A 19982-nucleotide genomic window follows, 5' to 3' on the forward strand; every position below is an offset into this window, starting at 1 on the left:
TATCAGTTTTGTTTTCTAAAAACTATTTAATTCCAATACTAAACAAAGTTATAACAATGTAACTTGTTTAATGTCCACTATTCGACTCAGTGACCATCCTCTGTTCTACATGGCTCTTTTAAATAAAGCAATCGATACCATAAAGAAAGTGACCATTTTGATAGACCGAAACCCACATTTATGTTTTGTGAAAAACATAAAACCTTTTTTCTTTAATCTGTTCAACACAGTATTTAGTTTCACTATTACCCACATAAAAAAACAAAAACAAAAAAAAAAAAAAACTCATTGCAACACAAAGCACAGGGTATTCATATATTCACACCCAATTTTGGGTTTATACCAAGTTTGGCGATGAACACACCAAATTCGGCATACTCACAGAGTTGGGTGTCGAATTTTCCACATAGCCACTACGTATACAATATTCATCATATATATAAATGAAACAAAAAAAAAAGAATAAGGGTAGAGTTAAAGAAAAGCCCCCTGCCTATGCAAGTGCGGAATGATACTTAAGGAAAAGCTGTCTAGAGAGCTTTCAACTTCAAACTCGCAACCCAAGCCTCCAAATTCTCTAAGCCTTGGCACAAAGATCCAGTGAAACCCTTTCAATTATAGAATTTGAGAAATGCAACCATGAAAATAAAAGAAACCATGGAACGAAAGAGGAATGAGTAATATGAAATCACGTGGATTTATAGAACTGGAGTGAGAAATGAGAATCTTCTTCATGAACACCAGAATCCCCATAATAAGCGCAGAGAAACTCGTTCAACATAGTTTCCATGATACCCCAACTGGAGTTCATCAATGGCAGAATGAACTCAAAATCCAACTAACCCAAGCCAAAACAACAGACTAAACATGCAAAATGAATGCTCATAATTGTGAGCTTATCACTAAAAAACTTTATTCTCTCAGCTTTTCAACACTTGGCAAACACAGTACCAATTCCAAAATCGATGAAACTGCCCACCATAAATTCCCATAACATTGTCGCCATAAGCCAATTCCACAACAAGGCTAAATTTTAGTTAGGATAGCAATCATGCCAGTAAAAGCTTAGGTTAAGTCTTAGTCGAATGCACTAGGTTAGCTTAGGAACTAACTTAGTTTAACATAGTATTAGGTATTTATGTTAATATTAATATTTATATTAATGCTAATATTGATATTAATATTAATATTAACATTAATCCTAATTGACACTAAGATTACAACAAATCAATATGTATATACATATACACACAATTATAACTTGTATAAATATAAACACAAGCACACAAATATACCAACAATTACATATACATACATACATACATACATACATACATACATACATATATTTATATATATATATTTATACAACGTTATAAATATAAATATATATTAACTAAAAGAAAACTAGCAAATAAAAGATTCTTGGTACTGTTAAAATTTTAATGCCACATTAATCATAAGTCTGAAAAAGACCATGAGTTATGAAATTGAAACCGATCTAAATGAAATTTAAAACAAAACTGAATTGCCTTATCTGAAAGCCATTTCTTTACTGCAGGATTCCTAAATCTGAATTGTCAACATTTATTCTAAGAATCAGATCTTAGAAACATCTGAATTCTCATAGTGCATTAAAAAAAAGAACATAATGATGCTAGAAACTAAATAGTTTTCTACAAAATCAAAGTTCCAAAACAAGTACCAAACCATCTAGTAATTAAACTAATCTTAGAATCCAAGGTGTCAGATGTAGAACTGTTAGGGCCATGACATATTTGATGATGGAGATTGTTAAGATAATGATGATGACGAATTGGTAAAGAGTGGAATATGATTTGACAAGATAATTAGTTATATTATTGTCATTGATGTCAGGCTACTTGACTAATTTTTTTGACATGTTATCATATATTTATTAGATAAAAGGGTGAGTTGTAGATTGATTCAAGAATTTATATCCTATAGGAATTTCAATTAATGTATTTAGATTTTAATTCTATGAAAACACTCATTTATATGAATATTTGAGTAAGCTATAATGATATGTATCAAATAGGGTAACTATTCAAATAGTCAATGATGAATGGTTGAATGATTTCAATGTTTCCTCAAATTTGTAAATGAATTAATTGAATCTGTTGTTGTCATGTCCCCATATTTATAAGACTTAATGATAAATTAATTAATAATAATAATGATATAATTTTTCATTAAGTTAACATATTAATATGTCCTTGTCTCCAAGAGAAAGGACATCTATCACATCATTTGTAGATTATTATTCATCGACCTCCATTCTAATATTAAATGAGTTGATATTCAAAATCAAACAAGTTGACATTTCATTGATTAGAATGATTCTTCAATATTACATAATTATATTAAATGTATTAATATCATGCTTTTGTATATATGTACCTTAATACATATATATTACCCTATTCTTATATCATACTTTAAGAGGGAATCCTATAATTGGATAAAATATAATAATAGTTCATAAGCTATTATCGATTGTTCACAAAAGAAATAAGGGTGAGTGAGTAGCCGAGTTGGTGTGAAGGCGAGTCGTGAGGCGTAGTGTTAGGCTAATGATCCCGGTGCTACGCATCAACTCTGGTTTGAGTCACACTAGGTTTACCACAAACCCTTTCAAGGGTGAGTGAGTAGCCGAGTTGGTGTGAAGGCGAGTCGCGAGGCGTAGTGTTAGGCTAATGATCCCGGTGCTACGCATCAACTTCGGTTCGAGTCACACTAGGTTTACCACAAACCCTTTTGCCAATAGTGGCATGTTGTGATGGTTAAGTTGTTGTATTGTTATCCTTGCCATCAAGGTTCAAATCTCATGGGGATGAGGTCCCCTGTTTGTGGCCTCACTGGTTCATAGCTCCAGGTCAAAGCATTTACCCCTCTTTAAAAAAAAAAAGATTGTTCACAAAAGAAATAATATTGATACACTATATGAATAAATATTACTCATAATTCATAATAATAGGAAATATAAACATTATTAATAATATACGTTAATGAATAAATGAATTATGCAATATATATCTAGCCGATAGTAATTGTATTACATATATAAATAAATATTATAATAATAAAAGATTATAATGTATTTAATTTATGTAATATTAATAACTAATAATAATAAATTGATTAATCGATATAATAAGGATAAAAGAATTAATATAAATACAATATGATAAATATATAAAATAAATAAGGATGGTAATAATGGTGACAACATTATTATGCTATATAGATGGCTTATATTATCCATAAGCCCAAAGATACACTATGAATATGGAAGTTTAAATAATTAATAAATGTTATACATATATAATATATATTAATGTATGTTTTTAAATATATGTTAATAATCATTATTATACCCTAACCATACACAGTAGTAAATTATTTGAAGGGCTGCAACCATCTATGACCATTCACTTGTAATAACATATATAAATAGGAGAGCAAATGATAGACTAAATTTTATCATATACAGATTATTATCAAAAACTTATCAAACATGGAATGAGTAAGGAAATATCCAAAAAGGGGACATTACAATTGGTATAGAGCAACGATCTTGCCATCTTGTAAATAGAGAAGATTGGACAAAAAATAAGATATAAAATCAGACGAATATGGCATATCACCAAAAATAATAATAATCAAAGATGTCCATGTGAAACCTTCAAGCGCCACAGATTAATAAGTAAATAGGAAATGCATCAATTTACACAATCTCTTGATTGAGAAGGCTTCGAGCATTGTAAACTATTTAGAAATAATGGAAGGGGGAAATATAATAAATAGGGATAAGACCAAAGCATATGATTCAGAAAATCGCTGCCAACCATACAAAAAGGCCATGCAATTAGATTGGAAGGGTAATTTGAAACCTAGATTGACATCAAGCATCTAGAATCCGACATATTGGATTGAAGTTAGACAAGCATCACCCGCGGGACTTTGACCTCAGAGATTGAAGTCGAGTAGAACCGTCTTTACTATGCGATCTCTGTGTGGCACCTGCATTGCATTGGACACCAGATTAGATTGTTGCTGTGAATAACTAAAAAAATGCCTGAAATAATAATGGAGAACTTCCTAACCACTTCTAAGTGCAGGCTTTCCAAATGGTCCATCGTTAACTATAGATGCGAAGCCAAGGATAACATTAAATTTAGATTATTTAACCATTGAGATAACTATATCTTCAACTCACCTTGTGCGATATCGTCTTGTATTACAATGTAAAGAGTATTTATTTTAACTCCAATGGGGGCCGATGATGGAAGATTAAGATGATGGCACACAAAGCTCAGAGATATATTAATAATTGGGAGGCAATACAAATGTCGCAAATGATATGAGAGCTTGGAATTTGTTTGGATAGCCAATCAGTGATCTAGAAAAATACAATGTTGGCTTGAACGCGTATTTGTAGAACTATACCAAAGTATTTTATAAAAGTGATGACCTACAATATGTGAGAATTCTTGAACACGTAGCTTCTTCAGGAGTGGGAGAAATTAAATTTTTGTGCAGCTATGTATAATGATGCCTTATTTTCACTGACGGAGTATTGTTAACTGTATCCTCGATGCAGGAATAACTTTATTCCTCAACACGAGATTCATACTATGTCTCAATGCTACAGTGTTTGAAAGACATCAAAATAAATAAATGCATTGCTCTCTTTAGATTAGTGACTTCAAGGATCAAGATATACACAACAATTTCTAAGATTAAATTGTATACTTTTAGACCTAAATTATAGTTCGCAACATAATTGAAATTCCAGAGAAAGAGAATCATCAAATTCCATAGGGAGCCTTGAAGTCAAGAAGATGAATTGAACATGCATTGAATACATTATACAACTACACAGAAGATGAAGATTAAAAATCAAAGTCAGTACTTTGATTAATTTTTATAAACAAAAGTGATGAAGAATACCGTCTTTAACCAATGCAATGCAAATTCGTGTTCTCAATGTCTGTAGGGATGAGTGACCAAGGTTTTCTCACATCCTGTGTATTTGCTTCAGATGTGAGATCTAGCGATGATGTATGTTGTGCTAAGGACACAATGGATTTGACAGATCACCTTGAGAAGTGGTGCATGTAATTTGGTCACATTGATGAATCATAATTACAGAGTTGAAGATCAGATGATGTCATCTTAGTAACAATACCAATAGATAACTTGACACCCAAGGAAGATTGGAAAACAACACACCTAGTTTGGAAAATGATAATCAAGTATAAAAGACACAACTCACAAGAATATGCGGAAGCTGGCTATACAGATACCAAAATAAGTATTCATTGTAACGAGCTGGTGAAAACTAATGTTACTCATGCAAGCTGACGGTTAAGAGAACAGTAACCAAAATGCCGTTGGAAATAACATCACAATGAATAAAAGAGAGCTCTCAGTGCACACAGAAAGCAAATTCTAGGGCAGCAGAGAAATTGAAATATATCTTCACACAGATCTTCAGGAAATGGTTACTATAATCTTCTGCTTGGCTGTCTAGTAAACGGATCGTATTTTCCACGGTCTCCATACTTTCCTACCATCTCATATTTTAATGCCTACGTACGTTTGCCATCAAGGAGAAAGATAGCAATATTTAAATGACAAATAAAATATTCATTGGTGTTTGACAAAATGGAAGAAATGCAATTGTAGAATTCTCTCAAACATGGAGGAAACATATATGACATCTACACATAGAAGCATATTCACCATCTGTCATTAAACATGTTGTTGAGGAAATCAACATATCTCTATTCACTCAAGTCAAGTCATGCAGCTCTTCAAGATATAAAATGAATTAAAAATTGGTGAAAGGAAGGGTGCTATAAGAAAGAACAAATATATCATAAGGACCAATAATGACTAGATTGATGAGGTAATATGGAGGTAAGTATTATTCTCATGTTTCATTATGAATAATTTAAGTGGATTCTTGATTATTAAATATATTGGGTGATGATAAAGAGAAAACACATCAATATATATATATATATATATATATATATATATATATATATATATATATATGTATGTATGTATGTATGTATATATATATAAGTATGGATTTGAATATATATAAACATGGAAATTAGATAAATATCAAATTAAGTGGATATATGTATAATATATATATCTATGTTAAGATACATTCCTAAGGAATTATGATGACACTAGGAACATATTCCAATTATAGTACATAGGGGTCTACTTCTCATCCACATTATGATCTCTTAAGATAGGGATTTGGTGGAGGGAGAGGCGGAGTAAATTCAAGCACCTGATGGATATCCTCTAGGGAGTTGCTTGTAGCTTGTTTCACGCACCCTCTGCACTGTCAATCTACCATCTCAAGAAGATCATAATAAGGAGAGAGAACGATTCCTATGCCAAGTAATTATGTTTATTTGATTAATATTCTCGTCCACATTATGATCTCTTAAGATAGGGAGTTGGTGGAGGGAGAGGCAGAGTAAATTCGAGCACTTGATGGATATCCTCCAGGGAACCACTTGTAGCTTGTTTCATGCGCCCTCTGCACTGTCAATCTACCATCTCAAGATGATCATAGTAAGGAGATATAAATTTGTTTGTGTATTATAAGAAGAAATCTTTCAAATGAACTAAGTAAATTAAATTTAATACTCATCTTCCCATCCACATTATGACATCCTAAGGTAGGGAGTTGGTGGAGGGAGAGGCAGAGTAATTTCGAGTACTTGTTGGAACCACTTGGAGCTTGTTTCACGTGCCCTCTGCACTGTAAATCGACCATCTTACGATAATCATAATAAGGAGAGAGAAAGATTCCTTCCAAAGGACTATGTAAATAAGAAAAGGGAACCCTACCACTTTCCTATGGAGTCTGCGATCAGGAGATAACACCCTATTGTAGTGCTAGTTAAGGAAAAGATAGTAATGGCTCCATTTCACAAGAACCTCTCTAGCTAAACAAGCAATCCACTAAGTAGACCACCTCGTGTGGATGCCTAACACCCACCACCGGGGCCAAGGGGGCCAAAGTTCCAGTCTTGGGCTTAGTATGGAGCTGGCTTGGATTAATTTATTATTATTCAAATTTCTTTGAAGCTTATATATATTTATATACATGAATTGATGCTTATTTTGTGGTTGCAAGGTTCATAAGCCTAATGAAGAAGTATAGCCATTGTGCATCATTAATTTTTGGGTCTAATCAAGGTTATGTATGATGTGTCTACATCATGTCTACTTCGTGTCTTCATGCATCAATGTTTATGCTTCGTGTTTTCTTTGTGTCTTCATACATTCATATGTATACTTTGCATTCAAATGCATACTACATGTGTGACTCTTTTATTGAATAGAATGAAGTACTCTTACAAGTAAAAATTTGAATGGGATCTAGTAGTCAATTCCGTTATATAAGGTGAAACAAATATGAAAATATTTATTGCTTGAGGTCAAGCAAATTCGAGAGGGGTGGACTGTCATGTCCCCATATTTATAAGACTTAATATAAATTAATTATTAATAATAATGATATAATTTGCCATTAAGTTAACATATTAATATGTCCTTGTCTCCAAGAGAAAGGACATCTATCACATCATTTGTAGATTATTATTCATCAACCTCCATTCTAATATTAAATGAGTTGATATTCAAAATCAAACAAGTTGACATTTCATTTATTAGAATGATTCTTCAATATTACGTAATTATATTAAATGTATTAATATCATGCCTTTGTATATATGTACCTTAATACATATATATTACCCTATTCTTATATCATACTTTAAGAGGGAATCCTATAATTGGATAAAATATAATAATAGTTCATACGCTATTATCGATTGTTCACAAAAGAAATAATATTGATACACTATATGAATAAATATTAGTCATAATTCATAATAATAGTAAATATAAACATTATTAATAATATACATTAATGAATAAATGAATTATGCAATATATATCTAGCCGATAGTAATTGTATTACATATATAAATAAATATTATAATAATAAAAGATTATAATATATTTAATTTATGTAATATTAATAACTAATAATAATAAATTGATTAATCGATATAATAAGGATAAAAGAATTAATATAAATACAATATGATAAATATATAAAATAAATAAGGATGGTAATAATAGTGACAACATTATTATGTTATATAGATGGCTTATATTATCCATAAGCCCAAGGATACACTATGAATATGGAAGTTTAAATAATTAATAAATGTCATACATATCTAATATATATTAATGTATATTATTAAATATATGTTAATAATCATTATTAAATGCTAACCATACATAGTAGTTAATTATTTGAAGGGTTGCAACCATCTATGACCATTCACTTGTAATAACATATATAAATAGGAGAGAAAATGATAGACTAAATTTTATCATATACAGATTATTATCAAAAACTTATCAAATACAGAACGAGTAATAAAATGTCCAAAAAGGGGACATTATAGTTGTTGGATATGATTCATTATTATGTTAAGATGATATTATTAAGATATAACCTTATAATGGTTACAGGTAAAGGTGATTTGATTAGTTGGAAGTTATATTGAGAGAAAAGTTAAACTGGTGAACTAGATAGATGAATTTGTAAAGGTGGTCTTATCAATAAACTAAGTCTTATGAGTGAATGAGAAAGTGAATAGGTAAGTAATAAATTAGATAGGTATCTAAAATACCATGAATTAACTTAGCAAAAAAATTAAAGATATTTGGATTACCAATTGAGATTAAAATTCATCCTAGACTTCTTCTATATGTGCTTGCAATCCATTACTAGTTGATCTAAAATGTGCGAGCGCAATATTTTCTTCTTCTTCTTGGCCTAATTGTTATAATGATTCAAGTTATGAGACCTTCCTAATATAGAAAGTAATAGAAATTGTTATCATTAATGTCAATACATGATCAAAATTTCAACTAGTTTATACTAATGAAATAAAGGAATGAACATGAGTTCATCCTAGTCATAACAAGACTAGAGTATGATAAAAGAAAAACCCTCAATGAATGGTCAAGGAGACATCACATCAATTTCCAATGATAGGATAGGCAAGATAATTCAAATTTAGTGAGAAAATAAGGGTCGTATGCAAAACATGAATTTCCATAAATGAAAAAGTACATCTAACACATGTTACTTGTGAAATGACACAAGATAGGAAATTAAACACACATGACATAGGAAATTGAATTCAATTTTTTTTCTAATTTATGGTTTAGGGTTTGAGGATGAGAAAACAAGGGATTCAAATAATTATTCATTTCTATATGAGCAAGTGTGGATTATATTTTCTAAAGATGGAACACCATTAAGCTAGGTTGAGTATAATTAGAAGTGAAAAGATGAGAGGAAAAGGAGAAGAAAGAGTGTGGGAGTTAAGTATGTTGAGAAGATATAGTGAGCCAAAAACATAGAGTTTGAAAGTGCTAAAGTTGAGAGGAGAAAAGAAAAGAAGCAATTGAATCTAAAGTTGTAGAGCTAAGTAAGTGCATGGCAAGTTATATATGTTGGAAATATTCAAGACTATGCTAGGTTACTGAGAGGGGAGGGATGAATTAGTAACCTCTAAAACTTTAACAATTTCAGCACTTTATAGCAATATACCAATTATCATTTATTGATCTAATTACATGTGTGAGAAATTGAAAACATAAAACATTCATAGCACTTGAACACAATAATTTGGTCACCCAAAAACCTTCCCAATAGAAAGTAAAACTAGGGTGGGGATGATACCCACAAACCTTCAATATTGGAGCATAAAGTTGGCCTATTAAGGCTTACAATGATCACTTCTAATGATCTACCCTATTAGGAGCAATTAGGACTGCTAGGTCCACCTTGTTGAAGGATTTACAAACACACAATAAAGTATGCACTCTGTAAAAAGATTTAAGAAAGACTATTTTTGAAATTAAAAGTGACCAAAAACAAGGGGGTCGGCCCTTAACAGTCAAAAGGCTGGTAACCAGCACATTACCAACCAGTAACAAAAATAGTCAAAAAGAACAGGAGAACCAACAATCAGAGACAAAAACCTAAAACTAGAGAGCTAAAACCAAAAAGGAACCCTAGCAACTAACCAAAGTCCAATGAGGCACCCAGGCCTAATAAAAACTTAATTAAAGCTGATAACCAACAAAACTATAACTATCATGACAGTATATAAAGTCTTTGGATCCATGGACCCCAACTGAACTGAAATAAAAAAAAAACTTAGGTTTATTTTTTCCCTTTTCCTCTTGCATGAAGAAGAATTTGGGCCTTGTCGTCAGCAGGGAACTTAAAGAGTAATTTATTGTCCTCCATGTCCAAGCCAGCTTCCTCCTTCTCCTATGCCAGCAATTGGAGGGTAATTGTAGTAGCATGAGTAACTTTAAGTCCAAACTTGGAGAAGGTGAAAAACCCCTCCTCCAAAGCTTTGACTCCTTCCTCCAGGTTTATGTAATGCTCCTCCACTGTCACAGTCTCCTCTTTATGCTCCTCGACCTTCCTAGCAATAACCTCCTTCATTTTCTATCGCTTTGGTTTATCCTACAGCACCCGTGTGTTAGAAGAAATCTTCAATTTTTCCTTAACAAGGGAATAAATGGTAATAGGGGAATTATCCTTTTTGCTCGTCTCATCACAAAAAGTAAAGGGTTTAAGTGAGAAGCTAGCTAAAACATGGGTTATCTCAATATTCCTTTCTTTGTCGTCTGACACTTGAGTTTGAGTGTCATCCATCAAAATGTTCTGAGAATTGAAACTTTTTTCTCCCTCCTCATTACCATCATCCTTTTTAGAATTGGAAATGCTTTCCTCCTCCCTTTTGTCACTATTATTGTCTGAGCTATCTTCTTCAACTTCCTCAACAGGGTATCTGATTGACTTATGCTTACCCCTAGCCTGGGATTGAGCTAGCCTACCGGACCTTCTTCTTACTTTTCCCCCAATATCTTCACCAGAATCCTCTCCAACAACCTCTACCATCTTATCAACTTTTAATTTCTTGTTTCCCTTTTGTTCTATGGCTATGTCAAGTTTTTTCTTTTTCTTAGTATCTTTACTAGGAGATGGCCTAGGAGTATGGATTTTCGTCCTCGTATTGGAGCTCGGGGGGGAAATCCTACTATGGTGGGGGTTTTCCACAACAACCTCTCTGGGGGGACATAAAGCTAAGTGGAACTGATACAGACAAAAAATTAACCCCTAATGGATAATGGTGAAGTTTAGGCCTTTACTTTTCTTTTCCTTAATATCCTTAACCATATCCTCAAGCAAATGTAGAAGAAAAAATGGAATGGAAATGAAATCCCTATTTCTAAAATGATTCAACAAGGGAAAATGATAGTAATAGCATACTCCAAACCTTCCTTCTAGGGTGAGATACTTCATCAGGACCAGACACACATCATCCCAGGGCTTAGGTAGCTTATCCCTTTTAAACCCTCCTCTGTAGCAAATCAGCTCCTCATTCTTCGTAAAGAAGTTTTTCATGCTATTCTCATCCGAGACTTTGGTGACTTTCTTCCACTTTTTTCCCTTCATTGTAAGTCCTGTTGCCATGGCAATAACCTACTCCATGACTTGAAAAGTAATGCCATTGATTGTGACCTTCCTATCATCCCAATTATTCACAAATTGTAACACACAATTTTCATTGTGCCCAACCATGGACAACATATATGGAAAAAAAACCCCTTCTTTCAGGAGATACCAGGTCGCCATCCTGTCCTTGAAGTTCTCAAGTCTCATTGGTTCCAACCGATTCAGATCACCTCCCATATCAATTTCTCCACTATCCTGCCTCTCTTCCTCAGAAATACGCATCAGAACTTTATCACTTTCCAATTCTCTATGGCTGCTCTCTTGCTTTAATCCTTTGGGGGAATAGGGATCAAAATTACAGACCTACATATGATGTGCACCAGAATCCCATAACATCTTATTATGAGATTTGTGGGTATTAAAAAACCTAATTTTCTCTCCCTGTCAATTTCTGACATCTCAATCCATGATATATATCGTACCTCCATTTGGGAAGTGATTCGAAGCTTGCCCTGAGTTACCATAATTGCGAAAAGACATTTTCCTTAATTCTTAATTACTCCACTTGTCATTTGTATGGCCACATCCGTCTCTTATTTCCAAAACGCTAAAGTTAAATTTAGTGACAAAGTTCTCCATCTCGCCAAAATTGGCCTTACTTTTAAATTTAGTGATCATCATTTTGAATTCTGCCACCTTTTTCCTTGGATATCAACATCCTTAGATTTTCGTTAATATCAACTAAATTTTCCCAGCACGTGATTGCCCTAACATTAAACCCCATGGCAGCTGCAGCATCTGCCACTTGATTACCCTCCTGGTAGATATGCTATAGGTGGACCATTTACATTTCCTCCAATATATTTTTAATATCCAAGATGATATTTCTAATCTTCCATCCCACTTTTGCCTCCCCCTTTACCCAATCGATCACCAGTTTGGAGTCCCCTTCTATAGTTAACTCTAAAATGTTCTTTCCTTAGAGAGTTGAAGACTCCATAATAACGCCATAGCTTCTGCCAAATTATTGCTGCCAATCCCCACCTAGCCTACATAAACCAATAGAATATCACCATTCCTGTCTCTCAGCACACCACTAGCAGCTCCCTATCCTCCTTTCGCAGCTCCGTCAAAATTCAATTTATATTGTGTGATGGTGGGTGGTCTCCATATTGTTTGTTGTCTCCTCCTCCTAGTAGAGCTATCAAAAAGGAAGAAGTCCTCTTGACAACCCCAATTCTCAGCCACAATGCCTTCAAGTCTTCTGGGTTCCTCCTTTGGCATCTTGTATTTAGCTACTCTTTTATTTTCCTTCAACAATTTGTTCATCACTCCAGAAACCACTTCAACTGTCCTATTTTCTCCCCTGAATATCCTGTTATTCTTTTCTTTCCATATGTGCCAGCATACATATGGTGGGATAAACTTCCATAAGAGGATTAGTCTTGGATGATGGAATGGGCAATCCCAATTATCCACAAACTATCCCAAGTTATCTTTCATGACCCATACCACCCCCAATCTTTCCCAAACCTTAGTCCAGATGTCAACCACAAACTGACATTCAATGAAAAGGTGGTAAATACTTTCTTCCTTTTGTTCACAAAGGCAGCAACGGTTTGTTCTGTAGAATCCCCTTTTTTTCAAATTATCAATTGTTAGGATTTTTCCATGTTGAACTATCCACCAAAAGAAATTAATCTTAGGTATAAGGTTACTGATCCATACCTTACTCCACGTAGTTGGGCATAGTTCCTTACTGAACATTAGGGTATAAGAAGATTTGGCAGTGAAGTTCCCAGTCAGAGTTAAATCCCAAGCTAAGACATCTTCCTGTGGCAGCATTGGGATCCTCTATTCCTTTATTAGTTCTTCCAGTTCCTCTATGAGAATACCTATCTCCCGTAGATAATCCTCCTTCAACAACTTCTTCCATCTCCTCCCCTGATCAATGTAGTCTCCCACTCTAACCCCTATGTCCTCCTTAAGGGGTTCCATTAAACCAATATATTTACTTAAAGCCATTGGTTTCCCCTCTGTCCACCTGTCTTCCCAAAACCTTATATTGAAGCCATTGCCCATAATCCACCTCAATCCTTCTCTTAGCAGTCCTCTATTTCTAATAATGTTCTGCCAGATCTTTGAACCACTTGGGAGGTCATTATTATATAGGTTCGACTGAAAGGAGGTATTAGACAAATATTTAGCTTTCATAATATTTCCCCACCCCGTGTTTCCTTCTGCTAGTCTCCATCCAAATTTTGTATGGAGATCTTTATTAAGGTCTTTCATTCTTCTAATCCCAAGCCCCCCCTTAGCTTTTGGTTTACATACCTCCTCCCAGTTGACCAGATTCAATTTATTTTTCTCTTCAGTCCTTGACCACAGGAAATTCCTTTGAATTCTCTCAATTTTCTTAGCCATATTAAGATTAATCTTAAATATGAATAAGAAATAAATAGGGATTCCCTGAAGGGCAGCAGTAATCAGTTGAAGTTTTTCGGCATTGCTTAATATCTTCCCTTTCCACCCTGCAAGCTTCTTTTGAATTCTCTCCACTATTGAATTCCAACATTCATTAGACACTTCCTTGGTAGTGAGGGGGAGGCCTAAATAAGTGTTTGGGAGGCAAGTGGATTGGTAATCCAAGATTTTCCTAATCCTTCTTTGGAGTGAAGGATTAGTGTTAAAGAAATAAATCTTGCTTTTATGGTAGTTCACCCGTTGTCCTGAGCTTTCTTCATAATTATGTAAAATCATTTTCCAGGCTTCAGCCTCCATGATGGAAGATTCTCCAAATAGGAAGGTGTCATCCACAAATTGTTGAATAACCTTAGCTTCAGCATTAGTGGCTAGTTTCACACCTTTAATGCAGCCCAAATAAGCTAATTTACAGAATGACCTTCCCAAGACTTCGGCAACCATGATAAACAGGTAAGGTTAGAGTGGGTCACCCTGTCTTAAGCCTTTTCCTGCCATTATGTTACCCCATGGGGACCCATTTAGTAGGAGGGAGTACTCCACTGAGCTCACCATCAACATGATCAGGTTTATAATCCTATTGTTAAATCCAATTCTTTCTAGAACATCCTAAAGGAAGTCCCACTTGACCTTATCATAAGCTTTGGAAATGTCTAACTTGAATGCCATTCCAAGTTGTCTACTCTTTTCCATTGAATGGATAAGCCCATGGGTTGAAATAGCCACATCAAGGATCTGCCTTCCTAGCACAAACCCCTTTTGAGGACTACCAATAATTTTTTCCAAGAAAGGCTTTAATCTATTCACCAAAACCTTGGCAAAGACCTTGTAAATAGTATTACATAGACTTATAGGTCTAAAATCATTCAAATTCAAAGGATTGGAATTTTTAGGAACTAGAGCAATAAAGGTCTTATTTATGCTCTGTAGTATTTTGCTAGTTCTGAAAAAATCCCTAGTCGCCCAAATAACTTCTAATTTGATCACCTCCTAGAAATGCTGAAAGAAAGTAGGTGGGAAACCATCAGGGTCTAGGGCCTTGAAAGCTTTCATTGAGAATACTGCCTTTTTCACTTCCTCTTCCAAGATCTTACCAAGGATCCAATCATTTTCCTCTTCTCTTATACTCCTTGGGATTGAATTAATCAGACTTCTCTTGATCACCTGGTTCCCAACAAAGTTATCTTCCTTAAGCACCTTATTGAAGTGATCAACCACAAGTTTCCCCATTTCCTCCTTCTCTTTCAATACCCTTCCTCCTTCTTCACTTAGTTTTGAGATAGTGTTTCTTATTTTGTGGTTAGAAGTAGATCTGTGAAAGAAGGTGGTATTTTTATCCCCTTCCTCTAGCCATTGGATTCTAGATCTTTGTTTCAAGAAAATTTCCTCCTTTTGTAGGATCTCTTTCCACCTCCTTCTAAGTTTTTCCTCTTCCTAAATATTCTCCTTCAAGTTATTCCCTTTTGCAATAGCCCCTTGGATTTTTTCAAGCTTTTCCTCTACTTTTCCTTTACCTTTAAACAGATCCCCAAATGAACTTTTAGCCCAAGCTCTGACATTTCTTCGAATATTATCTAGTTTCTGGGTAAGTCTATACATTGCAGTACCATCTATTCTTATATTCCACCACTCTTGAATCTTATCTTTGAATTTCAGATGTGATTCCCACATTATTTCATATTTGAAAGGTTTCTTTTCCCCTTTATAGCCATCCTCCCAATGGAATAAAATGGGTGAGTGGTCAAACACCGTTCTGTTGAGATTTTCCAAGTAGGAGTTGCCCATGCTATTCCAATTCCCTGATAGTAATAATCTGTCCAGCCTAACCTGAATGAGATCTTCTCCTTTTCTATTATTAGTCCAGGTGTATGGGTTTTCCCTCAACTCCACATCCATGAAGTCCAACTTCCCCGTAAATTCACTTAGATCTTGCAAGCTCTCCTGACATTCAATGTTACCTCCCCTCTTCTTTGAATGGTAAAGAGAGGTATTGAAATCACCCATGCACATTCATTTCTCCTCCAACATAGTTTCAGATATCCTTATCAAATTGTCATACATTTCCTTCCTCCCTAATCTACTATTAGATGCATAGATATTAATCAGTTTCCAGCTGTGACTATTCGATTGGAAATGAGTAATTATAAAGTTTTTTTCCTTCCAAATCTCATAGACCTTCAACGAGTTTAGATTCCACATGGTAGCAATTCCCCTCGAAGTTCCATCTAAATCCCTATGTATATACCCCGCCCATGGCCAGATATAGCTAGCAATTTTATCAAAATTAGAGCTAGACATTTTTGTCTCTTGAATTAACACACAGTCTATTTTTTCCTGAGATATTAATTGCTTGAGAGCATACTGCTTCTAGGGATTATTCAATCCCCTTATATTCCATGAAAGAAGTTTCATTTCTTACCTTTTATTACTGTCTCTAGTGTAAGCTATTTACCACTGGCTACATCTCTAGCAGTTTGCTTTGTCCTGGTAACTCTGCTTGATGGTCTTCCTACTATTCCTGACACTCCAATATCTGGTTTTCTCCCTCCCCTTTTCTTCTTCTTTTGCACTTCCCATTCCCCATTATCCTCCTGAGGTGAAGAGGGGCTCATCTCCTTATACATATTATCAATGCTTGCCATTACTCTCGTCGCTACCTCAGCCTATGAGGCCTTTACTATACTCAGAGGGGAGAAAACTAACTCCCTTACATCACCTTCCTTATGCGTATGGTCCCCCCCTCTATTGTTGAGGAGCCCATGAAAGCGGGGGTTATCCCTTTCCCCTTAGAAGGGGTTTCAAGCTTGCTCCCCCCAAACTGGACTATTGTCAAATCTTGTATAGTGTTGGTTCCTTCTATTTCTCCATCTTCCAGACACTCCTCCACTGAAGACCTTGCCAAAGGTTAGCCCAGAAGATCCTTCAAATATCTTTTGAAAGGGTATTCCTACTGAGCATTCTCATCTTCCTTAGTCTCCTTTCCCCTAGGACTCATATCTTGCATGGAGGTCATAATGGGAAAGGTCATAGAAGGTTTCGTTACTGTCTTCTTAGTCTATATAGAAGGTTCCCTAATGTTCTCCATAACTATCCCTAGGGAGCACTCCTTCTATTTATCTTTTTGCATTTTAGCTTTGCAATCCACAATAAGGTGAGCGAATTGCCCACATCTTTGGCAAAACAAGCCAGCATTCTCATATTCTATGGGTTGAACTCTCTAAGCCCATTTAGTTTTTAAAGTGACCACAGTAGGCAGTGTTATGTTCAGTGCTACATTCACACAGAATCTAGCATAGACAAGTCTCGATTTTTGCATTGTCACTTTGTCAATAGTAACAAAATGACCAACAGAGTTCCCCACCCATCTTAATATCCTTTCATCCCAAAATTCCAGAGGGAGGCCAGGTAATCTTACCCAAATTGGGGCAAGTTTGTTTAGCTCCAAACCAGCATCAAAGCTTGGATGCCATCTAGTCAGGGCTAGACAATACTTCCCAAAATACCAAGTCCCAAACAGAACAACCATGAGATCTTCTTTCGTGGTGAATCTGAAACAAAAAAGACCACTTGGCATGGAAGAAACACTTACAGTTCCTTTGACCTTCCACTTATGGTCCACCCATTTCCTTACCATCTCGATAGAAGGGTGGAAAGCAACAAATCTACCAACAACACAAAGTTTGAGGCCAGAAGTCACATTATCCATCATACCATCAAGGAGTGCAATCACATGACCTTCTTGTCCACGTGTTACCATGGGATTGTCTATGTTGGGGCTGGACATCTTGGAACCCACGAGCGCATTCTTCCATCTCGACAGAGAACCCACATCCAACTTTTGGGCATCTCCCTACTGACAACTGACAGAACTTCCTCCCACCTGCTTAGGGACGTCCACACTCGACCGTCCATCCTCCAAAGTTGGCTTGACATACCCGGACCCATCAAACACCATGGACCCACTACCAAAAAATTGGTCAACATCTCTACTCACTGCAAGCACTAGTTGCAAGTCCGGGAAAGAAGGCGGATCTGGAGGTTTAGGGCCCTCCATCATTCAAAATTCAAAAAGAAAATGGGCAAAAAAGTTGCAGAAGAGTTGTTCACCTGTCTGGTGTGTTCAATTGCTATAGTCTACCTTGTGAAAGGATTTAGACTGATTCACCTATTAGAATGAAATAATTGGTCTCTAACTTACAATTCATTTGATGATAGCAATTCTTTGAAGTACTGATCACCTTTTGTGATGGATATGTCTCTATTGCTCCTTTTCTAATATGGCCTTCAATATATACTTTATCTGCTACTTGATCTCATTTACATTCTTACATGTTCAATATCTTACATACTACATCGGATATGATACATTATATTACATATATATACTATTCAAATTTACAAAATTACAAAGTCAACCAATATACAACTTAACACCAATATTACAAAGTTGGCCCATATGAAGACACTCAGGTTTTGAAGAATGACTTGGTGAAGTTCTAATATGTGACGTCCACTGTCATTACTTGGCATCATCATGCATTTGGTAGAAGTAGAAGCTTAGTCCATATTAATCACCTCAAAGTAGTTTCAAGCTTGGTCTGCATTGGTGACTCGATAAATAATGTGTCACTTGTCATAAATTGAATCACTTGGTAAACACTAAACATCATACAGCTCGGTTAACACTAGCTTTATATTCCATGAAATGTAAACTTCGTAGAAATTGCAAAGCTTGGTAACCACTAAACTACTTGGGTTGAACTGCTAGACTTCACACTGCCTAATTTTTCTTGGTTTGAATTGTTGCACTTCACACTAATTGAATTCCCTTGGTAATCATTAGAATGCTTAGTAGAAACTGGAATTAGTTCAGAAGACTCAGTAGCAATTGTAGAACTTGGTGACTATTGAATTACATGGCAAACATTATAGATTATTTAATGAGCTCTGTATCCATACAAAATCTGAATAAGTGTTGTCACTAATAACAAACTTGACTGATATGTCAACAATATTTAGGTCCATGAACATATGGGTGATCCAGATCAAGCTAATTTAATTAGTTATTTATGATAGGTCAACCATTCTATTATCTTCTTATAATTACAACAACAAATCCCATCGATGCTAGACTCTAACAAGTCTTTTGTATCAAATCCCCTAATAGAGTGACACATTCATTTGTGCCTTAAGTCCTTTAATTAGGATACCTTGAACTAGGTAAAGACTCTAACAATTCTCTCCTTAATCCTTGTTTCAGGTGTAGTTGGCAATGCATTTGTAATATTTTAATAGGGATAAGTTCTTGACCAAGAAGACTCTAAAAGAGTGAAAGCTTAATGAACATTGCCTCACAACCATGGATTTCAACCTAATTGGGTTTCCATGACATAACTTTGTGTTATGTGATGCTACCTTTCTATTTTGAATGATATATTGGTTATTTACTAACTGATTAGGTTGAAGTCATGCATGACAATAGACAAGTCAAAAGTAAAAGTTTGAAGTTATTAATGATGGTAACTAAGAGATAACCTTCATTGCAATAAAATAAGAGTTAGTGGAGATATTTCTAATGTCAAGAACCGAAGATAAAAAAAATAGATAATATATAGTGGCTACTCTCACCACATGACCAATGACCAAAGAAAATTCCATGAAATAGATGATTACGATGGTGAAATGGTGAGATTTAACAGTGACGCTTCATGTACAATAATAGGTAAGGGATCCACATCCCTAAATGGTTCCACATAATGTAAAGATGTATATTTAGTGGAAGGATTGGAATTTAACCCATCTAGCATAGTTCAACTAAGTAATAAGGGTTATAGGTTTGAGTTTGACAAAGGGTCTTGCAGGATTCTAGAAAAGA

The 19982-nt window shown here is 34.8% G+C and overlaps 1 protein-coding gene across 1 annotated transcript; it reads right to left on the bottom strand.

Moving 5' to 3' along the window:
• Positions 1 to 17324: 17324 nt before the first annotated feature.
• Positions 17325 to 17891, bottom strand: LOC149538213 (uncharacterized). The gene has a single exon (XM_089802440.1). The coding sequence runs from the start codon at positions 17889 to 17891 to the stop codon at positions 17325 to 17327; it is 567 nt and encodes a 188-aa protein (XP_089658566.1).
• Between the last annotated feature and the right edge of the window lie 2091 nt (positions 17892 to 19982).

The sequence above is a fragment of the Cupressus sempervirens genome, chromosome 9 (genome assembly GCF_028749045.1).
Source record: "Cupressus sempervirens isolate cs-2001-9-10 chromosome 9, ASM2874904v1, whole genome shotgun sequence".
Lineage (NCBI taxonomy): Eukaryota > Viridiplantae > Streptophyta > Pinopsida > Cupressales > Cupressaceae > Cupressus > Cupressus sempervirens.

Coding starts and splice junctions, on each gene's coding strand:
- LOC149538213 (XM_089802440.1), bottom strand. CDS start 17,891: ATGTCCAGCCCCAACATAGACAATCCCATGGTAACACGTGGACAAGAA.